This window comes from Diadema antillarum, unplaced genomic scaffold, assembly GCF_040938485.1.
Source record: "Diadema antillarum isolate AM-2024a unplaced genomic scaffold, OU_Dant_1.0 scf00000055, whole genome shotgun sequence".
NCBI classification, from domain to species: domain Eukaryota; kingdom Metazoa; phylum Echinodermata; class Echinoidea; order Diadematoida; family Diadematidae; genus Diadema; species Diadema antillarum.
In genome coordinates, this window is record NW_027270944.1 from 566,760 (window position 1) to 586,818 (window position 20,059).

The 20,059-nt window shown below is 40.9% G+C and overlaps 1 protein-coding gene across 1 annotated transcript in view; it reads right to left on the reverse strand.

The window, feature by feature from the left end:
• Positions 1-20,059, reverse strand: part of LOC139715792 (phosphatidylinositol 3,4,5-trisphosphate 3-phosphatase and dual-specificity protein phosphatase PTEN-like) — a 61,508-nt gene that overhangs the window by 6,605 nt on the left and 34,844 nt on the right. The window contains exons 5-9 of the mRNA XM_071627331.1: positions 16,030-16,204; positions 10,064-10,171; positions 5,667-5,867; positions 4,196-4,303; positions 469-690 (exon numbers count right to left, since the gene is read on the reverse strand). Coding sequence (XP_071483432.1) covers positions 469-690; positions 4,196-4,303; positions 5,667-5,867; positions 10,064-10,171; positions 16,030-16,204 — 814 coding nt within the window. The remainder of the gene's footprint in view (positions 1-468; positions 691-4,195; positions 4,304-5,666; positions 5,868-10,063; positions 10,172-16,029; positions 16,205-20,059) is intronic.

A 20,059-nucleotide genomic window follows, 5' to 3' on the forward strand; every position in this document is an offset into this window, starting at 1 on the left:
TTTTTATATCCAGAGCATCGCCCTCTCAGGTGACTGAGGCAAAGTTGTGTTTTCGTAGCCGAGGAGTCTGGGGCATGTGGATGATTAACAGCCGGCAAGTTTCTGTTTCATTCAGTTTCATAAACCTTCAAACAATGTTGAAGAGTTAGCAAATGTGCACTGCAGACAGGTACGCTCGAGACGGACAATGCAAAGCATAGAGAAATCAGATTGCTCTCTATTATGCATTCACTTTCAGGATGAAATAGAGAGATCTAGATAAATGGATAGACAAACCTGTTCATTTTGATCCAGGGACCAGAAGGCAAATGGGGGAGGGGGGGAGGGGGGGGGGGGGAGATGGTCCAGATAGAAGATGAAAGAGAAAGTTAGAAGCATATTGATGAAACAAAAAAGAAAGTAACAGCTTCCCTTTGTAGGAAGTGCTTATGAAAGACAAATATTGGGGATTGAAAAAAGCTTACTTACCTTGAAGTTGGGTGAATACAACTTGTTGGTTTTGTCCTTGTTGGCGCGGTCGAGTTCGTCCTTGTTGAGTCGGAGGACGATGCAATCCGAGTCGAGGACTTCCAGGTCCTCGCTACACTGCGATGAGTTGTCGGACCCGTTGGCAAGACGCTGGTGGGGGGCGGAGTTGCTGGGTGAGTTGGCCACGAAAAACGTGTTGAACCAGAAGTGGAACATCCGGTCCTATTCCAGGAGAGAAGAAGAACATGAACAAGAATAGCCGAATGTTTACTAAAAATACATATCTCTCATTTTAATATCTCAGGTTCAGGTCATGGGTGCCTATAGAAATCATGCCCCTACGTCACACATGTCTGAGTCAGACCTACGTCCTACTGGTCCCCCCGTCCGTGTCCTCAACGAGATGTCATTGATCACTTCACTGTCAGTCCATGCATTATCCGTCGTGTTAATCTGCGACCTATCGCTCCACTCAATCTGGACGACACATTGTCTTCACTCTGACCTTTCGGTCAAGGCATGGAAAACAGCTGCCCAATGATGAGAAATGGGGAGAGACAGACAGACAGACAGGCACACAGACACACATACATACACACACATACAGAGAGAGAGAGAGAGAGAGAGAGAGAGAGATGGAGGCAGGGGAAGAAGAAGGCATTCACAGCTGAAGCAATCTGGTGTCATCGACTTCTGACCGAGGTTCGATGCCGTGACTCAAGGTGGATTCCGAGAAAGAAGGCTCTCCTGTCAAGGCTGTCGTTCGACAGATGACAGACGTGTTGAGGGGCCACTGTCATGCGACAGACAGACCATGTATGCTCATCTGAAGCTCCCTCTTCCCGATCTCGCCCCACAACACTTCTAAATGGAATACAGTCCAACCTCCATTATGCGGCCATCTCTTATCATCCGGACGCGTTCAGTGAACATGAAAAATAAAGCGATTTCAAACTCAATCAAACCTCCTACAAAACTCACAGGATTTACCTGTTAATTCCCAACAGAAACCTAATATGAATTTTACATTGAAATGTTTCAATTTCCGCTGAAAAAAAGGCGGACTACAATTTCAAGAAGTTTAGCCTAGATTACACCACTGTTATGATGTATGCTACCTACCTAGCTACCACTGGGTCTGCAGTTACATGCTGCATACAGCACATGAACATTGTTTCTCCCATGTCTAGCCAAACTGTTTATCCAATGCGAATGGAAGCCAGCCCCAACATGGCCAGACAACGGAGGTTGAACTGTATTGGGTGCTGCTTATGTATAAGTGTGGGGGAGGGGCGGGTGGAGGGTAAGGGAAGGTCTGGAATAGAAACTACCTCATTATCTCACAAATGGACAAAGAAAGAGACCTGAAAATTCTGATCCAATTTACATAAAGGTACATGAAATTGCTTTTGCCTTATTTTGTGATACAACATCTATGCAGGGAATCAGATTCAATGCTTCATCGTTAAAGTGACAGTAAGATGCCTTTGGGATTTGTAAAAGGAATCATGTGATGTGGCAACACACAATGCGGCATGCCACTTTCCCTTGTCAAGATAGCTACACACGAAATCAACTTAAACATCAACCAAAGCAGAGAGCCTAGGGGAACCCAAACAACCCCCTGCCATCCCCTACAAAAAAACAACAAAAACAAATATTAATAATAATAATGATAATAGGGCCCACACATGCAAATGTATGAGGTCATTGCCCTCTGATATCTTGCAATCAAAGCATAGGGGCGTTTCCCATGACTGGGACGGACAAACAAAACAAAACCTTGAATAACTTTCAATTCGTGACCGCAGGGAGGTCAAGCGAGAGAATGCTCAGGGAGGGGTCCCTAAATAACTTCATCTGTAAAGATGACTTTAAAGGTAGGGGATACCTTTTACAGACCTCCCAAAATGCAGCAAAACATTAAATATGAACCTCAGGGGACTTGTTTAGGCCACTGCTGAGAAATTTGGAAGTCAACAGTTATCTACAATTTGAAAAATGCACAAAACTCAACTACTCAGTAGTTCTGTGTGTCAGCCACACTTAAGCCTTTTTGTTGCAGTCTTCTGTATTTTTTTATCTATAAACACAAATCTAAAAGTATAAGAGCTGATATAATAACATATAGAGTGTGTGGCAAGAATGTATATAGAAATGTTTAAAAGTTTTGATGAACTTTCTTCACAAAATATACATGATGGACACACATGCAGTGCATGGGTCTGCAAAGGTAGCCTAGTAATGTACTGGAATTTTTGGTGAGCCCCGAAAAAAATTCAATTCAAAATCTAACGGTCAATAAAAATGTACTAAATGTTACCTTCCACTTTCAATACTTTATGGGAGTTTCTAAAATGATACTCTCTTCAACATACCACTGTATTTATACAACTCTTCATTTAAGGCATGCAAATGGGATTCCCTACCTTTAACAGAAGATGAGGAATGACCATGAAATGTACCATGTCACTGACCACGCTCAGTGTGCCTAGACAAGAACGATGATCACAACGAACAGCGTGCCAAGTCAGTGGTTATTCACTGAAGGGATGTGGGTATTTCTAGAGGCAGGCATACAGAACATGCTAAATCACGGGGACAGAATTTTATTGTTCCTATTGTCCTAAGAACAGATTTTGTACCGCCCGAGCAGATGATCAGGTGGCGTCACACCAGTGACGTGCCACCGCGTGCCATTCTTGAAGCAACAATAGGGTGTGTTTCTTGCGAAGGTCAAGAGTAAACTAGCACTCCATGTGCTCCAGTGACTAACGTGTCCATGACATTCCCGCTTCGAACATGTTCTACGTCATGAACGCATAAATCACAGCACCTCGTGAAACTGAAACCGAAAGTTTGGGGCGAGTCGGTAACAGCCTAACAGGACTTGCTCCCTTGGTTCAGGATCATTTGCAGGAAGTGACCATCGTGGAGGACTTGGTAGTGTGGGATAGATGATCGTACTTGGCTCGTTCAAAATTGCTTCAGTTTTCATGTAGTTGTACTTTGTGTAGATCTACAAGGTTTCCAAGTAGGGCAATCTACTCATATAGCATCATATTGGCCCATTCAAGAAGATTGATTCTGAGGACACCCGGAACTTTTTTTTTTTTTTAGCTTCATCTTACAGAAAAGTTGCCCCACACAAGTATTTTGGTGTTGTACATGTTGTGCAATTCTGTAGAGTTCAATATTCAGATGCCAGCTGCTATGTTCTACTCTCTGCATGGCTCACTGAAATATTGCAATTTACGATCCTATTTTTATTTTGAATCTTCAAAATGGCATTTTTGATGAACCCAATTCCATGACAATATGCACAATAGCTGAAGTGGTCTCTTTCCAATTTCAGTCAAAAAAGCACAACATTGTGATAGAATTTACTCCCATAGTCCACTGCAAAATGGGAGAAACGATGGAATCCATTGCTAAACCAAATATGTCATATGATACAGAACCAACTAATCAGAATTTGCGATTATGAGATTTTTATTATACACTTATATACACTTATTTAACATATCATCTGTGTGCAAAAAAAAAAAAAAAAAAAATGTGTATTAGGAAAATTGATTTTACAACCATTTTTGCTCAGGTTGGTCAGTCTGGTAAAACTGGGGGGGGGGGGGGGGGGAGAAGTTTGGGAGATAGTGATTCAGGGGCCAAATGGGGAACTCCTTTACCAAGTGCCATCTGATGGATGGGGGTGGGGGATGATGTTTACCTTTTTCAGCTTGTTCGGTTTGTTGAAGAACTCTATTTTGATGTCCCCGCATATTGGCACTGGCAGGGGCACCTCGCACCGCACAAACTTCTCCCTCCGTTTTGACACCTGCAATGGGGATCAACGATGGAGGGGAGTGGATTACTTAATTCAATTCAGTTCACTTTATTGATACTCATAAAAACAGAATATGTATGTACAGTGTAACATGTGTCAGGGGGAAAAAAAGCCAAAGGCTAGAGGCAAATGTGATCAGTAGTGGGTACAAGCAGACAACACAATACATTGTTGCATGTTTGTTTGTTTGCTTTTATTTCTGCATTCAATCAGATGCAATTTGAATGCAAACTTCAAAAAGTACAAAGACAAAGAATAACAAGTGCAGTGAAATAAATCGATAACAGTACATAAATAGATACACATAGGTGATTGCATTGAGCAATGTAGATATACAGAAACATAAAATAAGATATACAGTATTTTTCAGCAAACAACAGAGATCATTGAATGCAGGAGACCACCATCATAAGCGATTAAGCTTGAAATGGATGGAGGCAATGTCACATTGTGACATTGTGCTACAGGACATTTTGCTTTCAAATTGCTCACAATGATAATTTCTCACAATGATAATTTCTCAAATATATAGTCAAGGATAAATGTCACATAATTAAATCCTTAAATGCTTCAGGAAGAAAGAAAACAACACATGAACTCATGTCATGTACAAAGTACAAGTTGTGACGCCATTACAAATTGTTACAGTGGCAGCTTCATTATAGCGCTCTGTACACTAATAATATGAGAAAATTTCCAGTGTTAACTTTTGCTTTCGCAGTTATAATCACTCTTGGTTTTGCCAGAAGCCGCTCTGCAAGACACATTGTTGAACAGTAGTTCATTTTTACATGGATATATATGACATCTAATAGAATGACACTTTTGCTTCTCCCTTTGTTGTCTTTTCTAGTGAAGGAAAATCTTTACACAATGCAGCAAATGGCATCCCAAAGGAGTCTAAAGTGCCCCACGTGAGAACTCAGCTGGCAGTGCACAAAGGCAAAAGACGAAAGCAGTACAATGTTGCGGGTCATCAAACTCGGGGCAGAGGAATATTGTGAAACCATAAGAGGGGAGTCTCTGCTCGTATGCCATTTGAAAAGAAGGTTGAAAATGAAACCCACAGCATGCGTCTTCTCTGTGCTCAAATACCCGTATCATTTTTGTCAAAGAGAATGTAAGTAGCTGCACGTGCATGTTGTGCAACTGAAGTGCATCCATGATTTTTTTTTTTTTTTTTTAACCGTTACTACTGGTGTAAAATTTCAAACATGGCAACACGGCATCGGATAACTTTGGGGCGTGGGCTCTCGCAAAGGAAAGTTGACACACCCCTGAGAAGAGTGATTAATCGACAAGTTGTGATGGCTTTTCGTTTGTCTTCCGCCCAAGAAAGAACCGACACCATTACCTCGTAGGCTTGTGAGGAGAAGATCTTGACCTTCTGCTGGTAGATGACAAACGCCGGCGCGCACGAGCCGCTGTTGAACAAGGGCACGGTCTCGAGGTCGATGCGCGTGAGGAGGAGCGTCGTGGGCTTGTACTCCAGCTCCTTGACGATGAGGTCGCCGTAGTACTCCACGTACCGCCTCTGGGACGGTATCGTCACACCCTGCAGGGCGGAGAATAGAAGTGAAACATGCTTGAAAGAGGGTTGGTCAGCCTTTTCTCTGATAGTGTCTTCAAGTGCTTAATAGATTAAACATAGCTTCCATATGCCTGCGGAAACTGTTGATTTTTGTTCTTAAATGGACACATATGCATAAAGAAATCTGTAAAATAATACTGTGATCACACAATTTCAGTTGGTTAATGATAAAAAGTGATGTAATAGGCAAAATGGTACACTGACTGTATTGCAATCTGAAAATATTTCTGATAGTGGTTGCTACATAACTTTTCAAAATCTATAATTGATAACTGACAAATCAGCCCAAAGCAATATCCATTGATCTTCTGAGCGAGAGTGAACCAATTGACCTTGTTGGGAAATACGACTGCCAGAGCATGATCAATCATGACGTAACGTTCTACCTATCCACCACTAAAAGGGGAGGGCTCTTAAGGAATTGAAGATGTACAGTGTATACTATGATCTAAATCATTTTACACACTTGGTTTCAAAATACTCCAAAACAATTCATTATCCTGCCAAATCGCGTCAGCCAGACAAGTTTCTTGGTAGACCCTTTCAATGGCATAATCACCAGCAAATTCCAAATGGTGAAAGATGAATTTTGAGCCCTCCTGAAAACTACGCTTCATCTTCACATACATGTATCTTTGAACATTCAGGATGACTTCAATGTCACAGGGCAAAATCAAATATACAGAATGGCAAAAGTCTTATCAGAATGAGACATGGCAGGAGAAATGAACAAAATTTCACAGTTTTATAAATCGTTGGTATTGATGACACCACATATACATATGCAACAAAGCTGAGGAGATGACATCACCACCTTCCAACTCTTCCTCCAGTCTGGATACAAAACAATTCATAGAATTACATTTTTTGGTCCTTACTTAAAGGAGGCACTATCCCTTTGCCTAAAAGTCACTATAATTGGGTTATTACAACACAACAGCCTTCTGATACAACATTTCTAATTTCATGCCAAAAGAGGATATTTTGATAGTAACATTTTTGAAGGTAGGTCAATGGGGTGCTTGTAAAGTGGTGACTTCATTACCCCATCTCATTTGGAGAGGGGAAGGTTGTCTCCAGGTATTGTCATCTTTCTTTTATTGTGTCATCGCATACACATACAGATTGGGAGAAAGAGAGAATTGCACAGATGTACATCAAACATGAAATTAGCTGGCAACCCTACATCAATGAGCACACAATCTATTGCAAAAATGGCAATAATGCATACTGTCTCGCTTTGACATCTGAAAGAGCCATTGCGACAGTCAACGTTTGAGAGGTTGGAGAGTGTTAACGAGGTCGGACACCATTTCAAACGGTACATCTCTCTGCGATGCATCATCAGTAGAGAACTGAAGGACTCTATTTCATTCAGGTTTAATTCAAGTTCCACAAAGACACACACACACCAACAAACACACAGAGAGGCCTGCTTAGACACACACATACACACATAATGAACACCCCGTACGGTTCTCTAGATGACAAGCTTGCGACTGTACGGGCGTTCAACTCTACCTGGCACTGCTAACAAAGTGAGGTCACTAATACAAGCTTGTGGTCATCGGGGTAGATTATAGCTGGGACTAATGGATATGGGATACAATCCTTGGACGTGGGCCAACACAACGGCAGGATGTCGACAATCATCTTGCCCTATTTCAGCACACTCGCTCGCTCTTAATTTCGCTCGTCTGCAGCAAACTGCCGGCAGTAAACAAACCATTGACAATGAAAGCTACTATTCGCTGATCCCACTACAAATGCAACATGGCCTAAATGCTTCCAGTAATTTAATGGAGGTATGTGAGAGGGAGTTTAATCTAAATCTGCGCCTTTGCAACAAACAGGCAAAGACGGGAACACGTTTTAAAGTAACGAAGTCTTTCCAAGCATATTTCGTCAGTTTCGCAAAGTGCAGCACATAGTCCTTTGAATGTGGGCCAGAATAACAGATTTTTAAATATTATTTCCATGGCACAAGCACAGGCTTTCATATGCATGGCCAAAGCACGAGGCAAAAGCACTTCCACTTTCCTTCCCGTTACTACGGTTCAAATTTCCTAAAAATATGATGTGAAACAGTTTTTGACGAATCAAGCATTCATTCTCAATGACTGAGGTGCAATTGTGAACAATAAGATGATTAAAGGCATCCATCCACCCATCCTTGGGTCTGTTCCGTACTGGCAACTTGGTTGATCATGGAAAGCAGAAACTCATTCAACTGGCATTCATGGCTTCCATGATCTTATTAATGGGGGGGGGGGGGGGGGAGGAGGGGGAAGGGGGAAGGGGAGGGGGTTTCACCACTTGGCATATGACCATTACCATTGGCTCCACCCACAGTGGGAAGGGCCAATAAACTCGCTCTTTGTGTCATTCACAGTGATTGATGGCCGACATGATGTCGATGACTCATTGCAAAGCAGACCGAATCTGTGATTTCCTCGCGAGAATCTGCCACAAAAATCTAGATCAGACGAACCTTTGCCACTCATACTGAAGGGACCAGGTACACTGTAAAACCGGAAATGATCTCGCCCATTTTAATTTTGCAAATTTCGAAAGAGCCAATTTTCGCAAAATTAAAATGCGCACAAATGTTCTTGTCTACACTATATGCATTGAATGCCAGTGGCAATTCGCGGAAATTTCATGCCGCGAAAAAGGCAGTTCTGAATGTATTTTTTCCCCCTTGTACATGTGAATGCAAGAATTGTCCTTTTCCTGTATATGATCGAGGAAATGGAATAATATTTGGATACTATTGTATGAATAAAGTAGAAAAATAGATCTTCTGTTATCAACAACAACAAAAATAGATATATTTGTGAGCACATTTTATATAGACATATATCTGTGCCTGCTGTTTATGATGTACAAGTTTTGTTATGGTTTTGCTTTCCACACAGTCATTAATATACGAGGGATGTGCAACATTAAAGTGTTATTCCACACTTTTTCACGTTGAATGTTATTAAAGGGACTGTACAGTACTGGTTGAGGTAGGGATTCAGGTTTTGAACATTCCTAAGTGAGATAATGAAAAGCCTCTTATGAAATATGAAAGAGCATGTAATTTTAAGAAGGATTCAACGTTTATTTGATGAAAATTGGTTTCCAAATGGCTGAAATATCCAAAAAAGTGCTAATAATAAAAGGCGACATGCCACAACTTTATTAGGATCTCTTTGTTTCACCTTGTTTTTTGATATCTCGGCCATTTCAAAACCGATTTTCATCAAATAAACTTTTGATACCCCTTAGAACTGCATGCTCTTTGACATCTCATAGAATGGTTTCTGAATATCTCGCAAAACGTTAAAAGCTAAATCTTCACCTCGACCAAAACTGTACACGCCCTTTAAGAGAGTGAAATTAGACGAAACCTCACCAAAATGGCACACAAAATGTGAAAGCGGGTAAAGTTACGCACGCATACAGCGAGCAATGATACAGTCACCACCAGAAGTGTGATTCGGAAAAGGAAAATGTGAAACTTCAGATTCCATCATTTCCTCACTTTTAGTCCAGATTCAGCACAGCTTTTACCTTTCCATTGACCAAATTTCACTCTAACTTCTTGATTTAACACGAGTAAAAACGTAATAATGCTCTTTACCCGTCAAGAAGAAAATGCCGCCAGTTTCTCTTTCAACAAAATCTCTCTCCCAAAAACACCATATCCAGGCTACGATAGGATCTGAAATTTGATAGGTTTCAATTGTTGAGCAATTGCACCCAAGAAGAAGATGAAAACGAAGTACAAGCGATCTAAGTATCATTCTGTACGCGCTCAAGCTTCCGGTTTCACATTTCAGATTTTCACTAATGTCTCCAAAATGACTTGCAATTTCGGTGAGCACTTTTGATCTGTATAGTAGGGATCACTTTGTTATTTGTAATGGAAGAGATGCCAGCCATCCCTGACAATGAGAGACTACTTTCCTTTTTCCTGGAAGACTGTCTAGAATTACCCTGCAAATGAACAGGACCTGATGGCTATGCCCATTTCTTTATTTCACTCTGAACCTCTTAGCTTTTTTGCTCCACCATACATACATACACACATACAAATATACATACATACATACATACATAAATACATAGATATATATAAGTGTATGTACAGACATACATACATACATACACACCTTCCTGTTCTTGGTCCGCTTTGAGGCGTAGAAGTCCAGGGCTTCGTTTGCAGACTGGTAGAGCCGCCGGTGCAGCATGTACGCGCAGATCATCACCCCGGTCCTCCCCTGGAAGTGGAAGATATCGTGAGATTGAGAACAATGAATCCCCGTGTGGCACAGCAACACCTACATACAAGTACATTTAATACCCCTATAAAGACCGCCGCATTAAAGTTTTCATCGAGTTTTCTGAGCTTGTAGGGCTTCGACGAGGGGCCCATCTCGCGGAGCTTGGCGTCCACGCCGAGCTGCAGCAATGTAACCATGGCAACAGAAAAGGGAGAGACTTGTGAAAGGCACGCAGATGAATGAGAATGATCTGGCCACTGGGGGTAAATTTGTAAAATTCACAGCAGTAAATGCTTTTGTTTCACTGCATATATCATAGAAACAATCTATTCTAGCCACCTCATAGTCATTGATGTTTCTGTCCTTTGTGTTTGGGTGAATGTTCATGATTCAAATGCTCTTTTAACAGCTGAACAGACAGCTTTGCCAGCTATTACCTAAACCCGTATGAAGGAGGGTTTGCAAGCTTGCTATCGGCCGACAACATTAAACCAATCATGGTAAAAATTCAAATCAAATGCATTCAATCTTCATAGCTCTGTATTGAGATACACTGTAGGTAATATGACCACAAATAAGCATAATTGTCAATTACAAACAACAACAATAACTAAACATATGCACACGATAGCCATGATGGTATCTGGTTAATATCAAGATTACAGTTAAAGTTGAACAAATACTGCAGAAATACGATGGGACCTACAAAAAAGCAAGTTAAAAACTTGGTAGTCTAGTAGATATGACGCCTGTCTCCAGCAATCGGGTTATTGGTTCAAGCCCAACCCAAGTATGTAAAGCCCATAACTTTCTATCATGGCTGTTAGTATAACACTGAATAATCAGTGTTTATTTACATTGATGAAGGGTAATTTTTCAATCCATTGCAACTAAATTCTGGTTTGCCTAATTATGATTTCATTCATAGATCACAGAAGTCTACGGGAGGTGGTGGCATTTTTTTTTTTTTGTTCACTATAGATCTACAGCTCGATGAACTGAAAATACTTGTGAGGATTTGCTATCCCTCGAGTTGCTGGATTTCAGAATCGACTCGACATCTTCGTCCATTATTAAAACTGTAATGCATTTATCGTCCCCCTCCCTCCACACTTAATGACACCTCCGACAGCACCCTTCTCAACAACTTTCCAACTCTCCTAGAGGTTGCTGTGATTAATGAGCATTTCCCATTAGTCTTATAGGTGATTTTATGTTCTTGTAGATGATTCTAATGATAGCCTCCCTAGAGCCTTTATGGGTGGAGTAGATTCTCTTGGGTTAAGGCAGCACGTTCATGAACCCATCCATCGAGCCGGCCACACTCTCAACTCTCTACTGATCAGAGTCTTGGATGACATTCACCCTATTGATCTGTTGTCGTCTTCCAATCATGCTGCTAGCGTTCCCCAGTCGAGCTCGTGAAGCCGCAAAGCCCTAAAAGAGCTGAAAGTTTTAGGAAATTTCGCAGCATTGAGTTGGACTCTCTGCTCTGCGACACGAGACTGATGTTCCAGTCTCTTCCTAGGCCAACATGTCCCTGCGGTGCTGCAGGTCAGTACTTTACAACTCATGTTTCGAGTTCTTCGATCAACAAGCAGGCTCCTCGGCAAGTTAAACACCATCACTATTTGACCTTAAGCACCATGGGTCACCAATGACACCCAGAAGTCTAAAAGATGCTGGCGCAGTGCGAGGCATTATATGACGTAGTTAGGACTTTGTATCAATGGGGGGGGGGGGGGGGCTGTACCAAAGAGAATGCGAATCTCATTACAAACAATGAGATACGATGATCAGGCTTTTTCTGTAATGGTCCCTCTCTTCTAAAATAAATTACTGGATTCTTTGCAAACATTCAATTTCTTGGTGAGTTTAAGTCACAGTTGTCCTAGTTGTCAGGCAAAGGAGGTGTTCTTTTGGTGTCAGTTTGAAATTCACAAATGTATAGGTGGTTTTTTTCTTACTCTTTCTCTCCCAATGTAAATCCTGGTTTATTTTGTAATTCAGGAAATGGTGCACTTAGAAACACCAGTACTGAGTATATTACAAGTGTTAAATCTTATTGTTAATTATCATTGTTTTTTTCATTATCATCATTATATTATTATTATCATTATTATTATTATTATCATTATTATTATTATTATTATTGTTGTTGTTGTTGTCATTATTATTATTATTATTATTGTTGTTGTTGTTTTTATTATTATTATTATTATTTTTATTATTATTTTTATTATTATCTTTATTATTAGATAAAATCGATTTTAAATTTCCTTACCACACATGCTGCCGTAGACTTACAGTTGAAATCAGTTATAAATCAATTTCAACTCTTCATAAAACAGGGCCCTGATGCCACTTTGTCTCCTGAGCTCCCATCAGCAGGTGCGATAGACAGGTGCAGATATGTCACCCTGGCTGCAGAGTGCAACATTACATTCATTCCTTTTGATAGATACTTTTTACACACATTCCCGCTCCTGACGAATCCTTGTGGCGAAAATGGTGAACTTTTCGCTGCAAATAATGCCAAATTTGCTTAAACACCATAAGATTAAATTAAGTAATGAAAAGCCATTCAGCGGAAGGGAAAAAAAATGGCAAGTGGAATAGAGTGATGTCTGTGGTTTACTCCTTGCTAGGACCGACAAATGGTCTCTTGCACAACCAAAGATCATTTCTTCGACAGGTGGAATTACAGGCAAGCTGCCACACAATTGCAATACATGATGTTAATGACCTTTCCCATACAGTTCCTATTCTATTTTTTAAAATAATTTCATCAACATTATTAGTTCTTGACATAACATATGATTCTATGAACTAATATACCACGTCGCTGACACATTCAAGTAATCCTCTCTTTTGTTTTTGAAATACATACTACAATATCTTCTTTCAACATACAATATCTTTATGAGGAATTTGATTGGCATGCCTGTCAGTGATATGGCTGGTCTTTGGCAAACCCCAAGCATGTTTGAGGGTCATACTGAATAAACTTGCAAAGAAAACTATAAAGCAAATTCAAATATATGGTGTACAGGTGGTCTGTTGAATCTATTTTTCATATGCATACATTTCATTACACATGTGTACACTGCTTAATTGAAAGCCAAGTGGAAAGCGGGAGTAAGTTTAGAGACCTTCATACGGTGTTAAATCAGGCTTCTGCTTTCTAAAATTATGACATCGCAACGTCTACTGTGTTGTGGTTTGTTTTGTTTTCGCGTCTGTTTCTGTTCTTCCTGGGCGAGGTCTGTGAACGCTGCTCGGCCAAGTAGCACAGGTGTACTCACGACGACGCACGCAGGCAAAGGGCAAACCGAACAGTGGGGGCATGGAGCTGGTTTGTGACTGCCGTGAATCACGAGAGTGACGCTCACGTCAGCACTTCCCCCGCAGGGTCGCCTTCCTCACCGTAGCCGGCGCAAAATGCGGGGCTAAAAATATTGCCGGGGAGCATGGGGGCACTGTGCCAAAAGAGAGATGAGTAAGTCGACAGGTTGCGGGCACACTTGCCAGAGCTCCCTCACTATTCTACTGTATGTGCCTCCCCCCCCCCAAAAAAAAAAGGATGATCTCTCCTGAGTGGGGCGCAATGCTGACTCCCAAGGTATGCCACATAGTTTACACAATGGGGCGAGATGGAGGGAAGGGGGGTTGGAGCATAACCTCCTATTTTTCTCGTCCAATAATGACAGTAACACTCGAAAGTTGCACATCATCTGTGTTCCTCTTCTTGAATGTGAAGAAAGAGCAATGCATGTTCTCACTTACGATGACATCAAATCAACTCATCTTCAACGCATGTTTCAGAGAAAATAAAAATAGTCCTCAGTGATGATGTGTATGCCTCATAAGATAGACAATACACAAGCAAGCACCTTACAAGCAAGCACCTTACACTTAGATCATTGTTTTTTCCCGGTAGATAAACTTCATTGTCCTCCATGCATGAATGACAAATTACTAAAACAAAAACAAATGCAAATAGATATAAATTTCTATTTTCATTCATGCCCTTTTAATACAAAGAATAGATTTTACAGCCATATACCTGTATTTATATTTATCTGAATTCTGCTTATTCCCTTTCCTCTTTTATATAAAAAACCCACTAAAGTGAGCACAAATCAGGTTAACTGCTCATTTTGAAGGGATAATATTATCTTACAAACAAACACAATAGTTGGATACTGATAGATGGTCTCCATAACTTAGAATTTATAATGAACATAAGATTAACTACTCCTGGAAAAAAAGAAAAGGACTCGTATCCATTACTGAGAATCGATAAAAAAAAAAATGATACAGCATTATATAAACAATTGACACTAAAATCTGATCAGAACCATAATAAAAACTGAATGCCCGTAGAGTATGTTCCTCGAGTTCTAATTCCTAATGATCAATTTGACCCAGTTCTGATATGCCGGTATGACGGTCTGCCAGAAGAAAACAACAAGTACAATAATGGTAATGAAGATAACAAAGAGAGTACAGACCAGTGCTACAGTAATGCTTCTACCAGTAAAATAATGGTAACGCACACCAGACATGAGGGCAAATCTCGCGCAGGACAGCTTGGGCATGATCTAATTGCAAGCTTTCTTCTTATTTTTTTTTTTTTTTTTCCATGTCAGGAGTTGATAGGTGTCTCAGGGCACAATGGGATATTGAATCTCTTCCTATCCACCAGATCACGGTTCGGGGTGACTCAAGCAATCATTCTCACTCGCCCCAGCGCGCCATTCACGGTTTTTATGACCTCCAAGAGCTCAACATCACAGTCAGAGAGTGTAAACCATACCAACACTGCTTTTTCTTCTCTCTCTCTCTTTCTCTCTTTCAAGTTGTACCTGTTGCGCGCTCCGTGCCATTCGACAGACCGCATGGGAAGGAGGGGTGAATTGAGGAGAGCTGAGGGAGAAATGCTCTGCTCTGATCCAAGCTGAAGATACCACCAGATTCGACTGAGAAGTTGACGCCATTCCAAGCAAATATCCAACTAGCACAAGGGTAGCCCAGAGTAGCAGGAGGCTTTCTCTTCGGTACTGATTGATTTGTAGTTACTTAATGGTTTGAGTTTCCTTTTACTTTCTCTCCTTTACGTCAGGTCCTTATCTTTAGATATCTATTTCTGCCATTTGATGCAACACTCTCATTTTGTGCTCTATGATTTTTCCATTGTTGTAGTGGTGTGTGTGTGTGTGTGTGTGTGTGTGCGTATTTTTTTCTTCTGAAATGTTACCTCAAAGCTGCTTAATAGACTCTTCAAAAGGCAAAATCTTTGCTTTCAAGGACAGGTTTCTTCTTTTTCAGTGGTAAGAAAAAAGACAGAAACTACTTAAACCAATGCAGTCACCTTCAGCTGCAACTGTATACTGCGAGAAGGCCCAAGCCTGGATACCTTCAGTATAAGGGAGACAGCCACCCTTAAAGGGATCGTGCGTTTTCGTTCGAGACCTAACGTCAGGTTTATAACATTTTCTGGTGAGATGAGAAACCTCTTATGAAATATCAAAGAGCATGTAATTCCAAGAAGGATTCTGCATTCATTTGATGAAAATTGGTCTTGAAATGGCTGAGATAACCAAAACAGCTTATATCCTATCCTATCATAATACAATTGACAGGCCACGACTTTCATTAGTATGTCTCTCTTTTACCTTGTCTTTGGATATCTCAGTCATTTCAAAAACCGATTTTCATCAAATAAACTTTTGATTCCCCTTAGAATTGTATGCTCTTTGACATTTCATAGAGTGGTTTTTTAAATATCTCGCAGAGCGTCACAAGCTGAATCCTCACCTCAACCAGTACTGTACAGTCCCTTTAAGACTCACCTTGCCCGCTTTGCAGTGTATCGCGGCCACGTTGGCCCCATCGGCCCCCAGCCAGTTGTCCAGGTCCTCGCAGAAGGGCCGGATGAGCTCCAACCTGGGCGGGTTGTGGTCATCGAACGGGTAGTGGGCCACCCTGTTGTAGAACTTTGTGGTGTCGTAATTACGTTCGCTGCATCTGGAGATAGAGGAAGGGGGGGGGGGGGGGGGGAAGCAATAGATGCCAAGACAGATCCTTAGGAACGATTTGAGTGATATTATACATGTACATATGTATTCGCATAGTGCCTATTCTGACATTGTGATACAAGACATATCATACCAAAGAAATATAGCTAATAAGCACATAATCAACGTTGGTGAAGGTGATGGAACAAACTATCACTTCCGAGGCGATCTGGATGTAGCTATCTTTCCGAAGCACAGCTGAGGAAAGATGGCGTACACATTCAGATCGCCGAGGAAGTGATAGTTTGTCTCATTGCCTGAAACTAAAAGTTGATTATTTGCTTTATATTCCACATCAAGGGTTCTAGAAATTCCCATTTTATTCCACATCTGAAGCCGTTTTAGCTGTCTATAGGTATCGTTAGGGCTTAGGCTACGTGTGCGCGTAGATGACAAAACAATGAATTTGCTGCGCGCACCGCGCGGCACAGAAGTGAAAGTGCGTTGCACTGTGTACTATCACGTGACCTAGGTCACATGATAGTCCACAGTGCAACGCACTTTTATTTCGCGCGTACTCATCTTGCTTTAGGACTGTGTGGACTGTGTGGACTGTGTGGAGATCAGCGAAACAAAAGAGACTATCAACATAGAGTGTAACGAACTTTTCTTCTCAGGTGATGTGATGGGCAAAACTACGCTTCATCACGTGATCAGCTCTGGACCAATCCTATTGCAACATTCTTAGTATGTGGAATATAATATTCGATATTTCATCCAGCAGGTATACATACTGATAAAGGATACATGAATACAGTTGTACATGATACCAATGTCACCAGTTTATCTGTCCATTATGGGCATAATAATACAACCCACATAATAGAGATATACTCTTTAATTGCTATCAACCCCATGTGTGCATGTGCATTGGCGGGGGGGGGGGGGGGGGGGGTGTGATAAATGGGTAATATCAATAATTTTTTTTTCCATACCAATGACATACAGTGATACAGTTCATTGTGTGACAGTGCCTGTCCTGTGTGATCTACTGCCATAATCATCATCAAGGTTTTAAATCTTGTTCCCCTCCCCCAAGAAATGGCATAATATTTCCGTCATACAGTCACTGAATGACGACATAGTCACACATGACAACTCCTCGTTCCCGAGCATTAGGATAGGCACTCCATAACTGGCTTGGGGGGGGGGGGGGGGGGTAACAGAAATGAAGGGGTTTGACTTTTGATTTGCTCCTTTTCAATTCACCTACTCAACAAAGGGAATGAACTGTGCCACATTCTCTTTTTCTGTTTTTTTTTTTTTTTAACACACACATTTGCAATTACCAAACTGCCACTTTCGATATCCCACGTAACTGGAAGAATGAAACCAGGGGGGTATACTGTTCTATGCATTCATGACTGTTGTAGCACCCAATGTGAAATGTCTGAAAGTTTCTATTGCGCTTTTCTACGGGGTCATCATCTTTGAATGTGTTGTGTGCACAGTTAATGATTGTATGTTTATATAAAGCTACTTGACACTTTGAGTGTGATCTGCAAAAACAACTTAATGTACTACCAAAAAACTTTATATCATATCATCTTTCATTCATCAGTCTTTCATCTCAGGCACTATTCTGAGTAGCAGTGAACAAATATGATTGGCCTCCTTTGGAAATCCCCACGAGGGATACAATGTACCTCACCTGGCTTATCATTTACCATTCCAAAGAATGTATACACCCAAACAAACCAAAAGTAATTATTATACATCACAACTATCCATGGTGGTGTTCCTTGATCATTATTATCTACATTCATACTGTGAGTACAACAATTTTTCCAACCTGGAACAACAAAGACAAAATGATCGGAGTTAACTTTGAATGCAAATATAATGGAGCCACAATCATTAGCATCAAGGATGTGTTTCAGCGACGTCCTCCCCCTCCCCCACCCCCACGCAGAGACACTGCCACCAGAAGCATTATTACCAGGGTATTGCTGTTGCATGTTCATGTGTTTGAGTTTCATATCCCTGGACAAAGATGAATCCATACCTGACTATAACTCAATGCATTTGTGGGAGATCCAAGGTAAGTGTAGCAGGAGGAAGCCGAGTCAATCGCAGCTGCAAGCAGCATGGGATACTTCCCACGCACATTTACATGTAAACACACACACACACACATACACAAGATGCACAGTAACAAATGAAAGCTAAGCAGCATCTTGATACGACACACAAAAGCTTTCGCTCGCAGAGCATCGCCTCGCAACTCACGACCCAATACTAACGCCCACGCAAGTTTTGATTTGCTGCCACAAGAAGACGACCAAGTCAAGCAGCACTGCTTCCCTCCCTTGGTCTCACATTTGTTGCAATTCCACCCTCCACCCCCCCCCCCCCAATACACATACACATATTTCATACACATTGACAGCAACACTTTTACAGCTCTCTGAAGTTAACACCCATGAGAGATTTAATGTTTTTCATGTTGAGTTCTCAACTTGTTTCACTTCTGCCCTCGTGTTGTAAAAGTCCGGAAGAGAAGGCTTCCCTTGCACAACTCCACACCAAAGGCTCTGCCATAGTCCGACAATTCTATTTGATCCAGCTTTCAATTCACAAATTGCTGGTGACCTATTATGAAGCAAGCTACATAGTAACATAGATGGTCTCTCCTTCTTTTAGGTATGGAAAGAAATCTTCTCAGGCTTCTGGTTGAGGTTGGTCTGTGTAGAGGAATTTGTCTTCCTTTAATACTCAGAAGCTGCTCAATAGTTTCTAAATTGCATTCTTCTTCATTGTAAGGACTGATTTTCATTTTACAGTCATAAAGTATCACTGTAGAACAGTTTTATGATTTGTGATAACCAGAAAAGTTTTATGATCTGTGATAACCAGAACGATTTGTCATATATTCAAGTGTATACGGCCCCATTATGTCAGATGAGACTAGAAACATGTCAATCACTGGCCACATTTTTCATTTGGCGTCTGTATTGAAAAGTTATTTCTTCATATAAGTTCTTGTGGTCTACAGGGCTGCGAGGCACAATGGACTTTTTATGCCCATTTTCTCTCTCTCTCTCTCTCTTTTTTTTTTTTTACAACTGGCTGGTGATTCTGCATATTTCATTCTTACCCACCCACTCCAGACCTTGCCCAACACACAGCCCTGAATGCCACCTATGACAATTTTTACCTGAACATTGCTAAAGGTATGCTGAGCACGGCACAACAAATGGAACATCGTGACCATGGCAACAAAGGAAATGCAAAAGGGACAGGCCTCGCTTTGCTCTCTGTATGTGACGTTTATGGCCAGTGGGCATCACATCTACAGTTGTGTACGTTGCTATCTTGGTCAGGCTGAAAGATCTTATTCGCTGATATATCTTGCATAATTTCTCTTGGAGTTCTGTCTGCACTATAAATGACGAAAGTTTCACTACAGCGTGTTCTTTCAAATAAGGTCATAGGTCAAGTGATGAAAGCATGTCATCAGCAGCTTTTGACTTTTTTTTTTCATTTGTTCCTGGTATTTAAGCTGCAGAATATTTGTGGTCTTGACACTTGACAATGTGAGTGCTGTTTTTACTCCAAATACTGTACTCTATGCTAAATATTTTGTGGGCACATATTAAGCAAATCAGGGGTTGCAAGATAATTTCAGTATAGGCGTTCATATAGACAGGCATGTCAATATTTTCATGGGTTGATAATCTTAATTAACAATCTTTTTTTTTTTACTCGCAAAAATTTGCGAAAATAAAATCCTTTAAAAAATATTCAGCACCTACAGCATTATGTGATCAAGATTAAAATGAGTCTATAAAGGGCCCACTGGGAG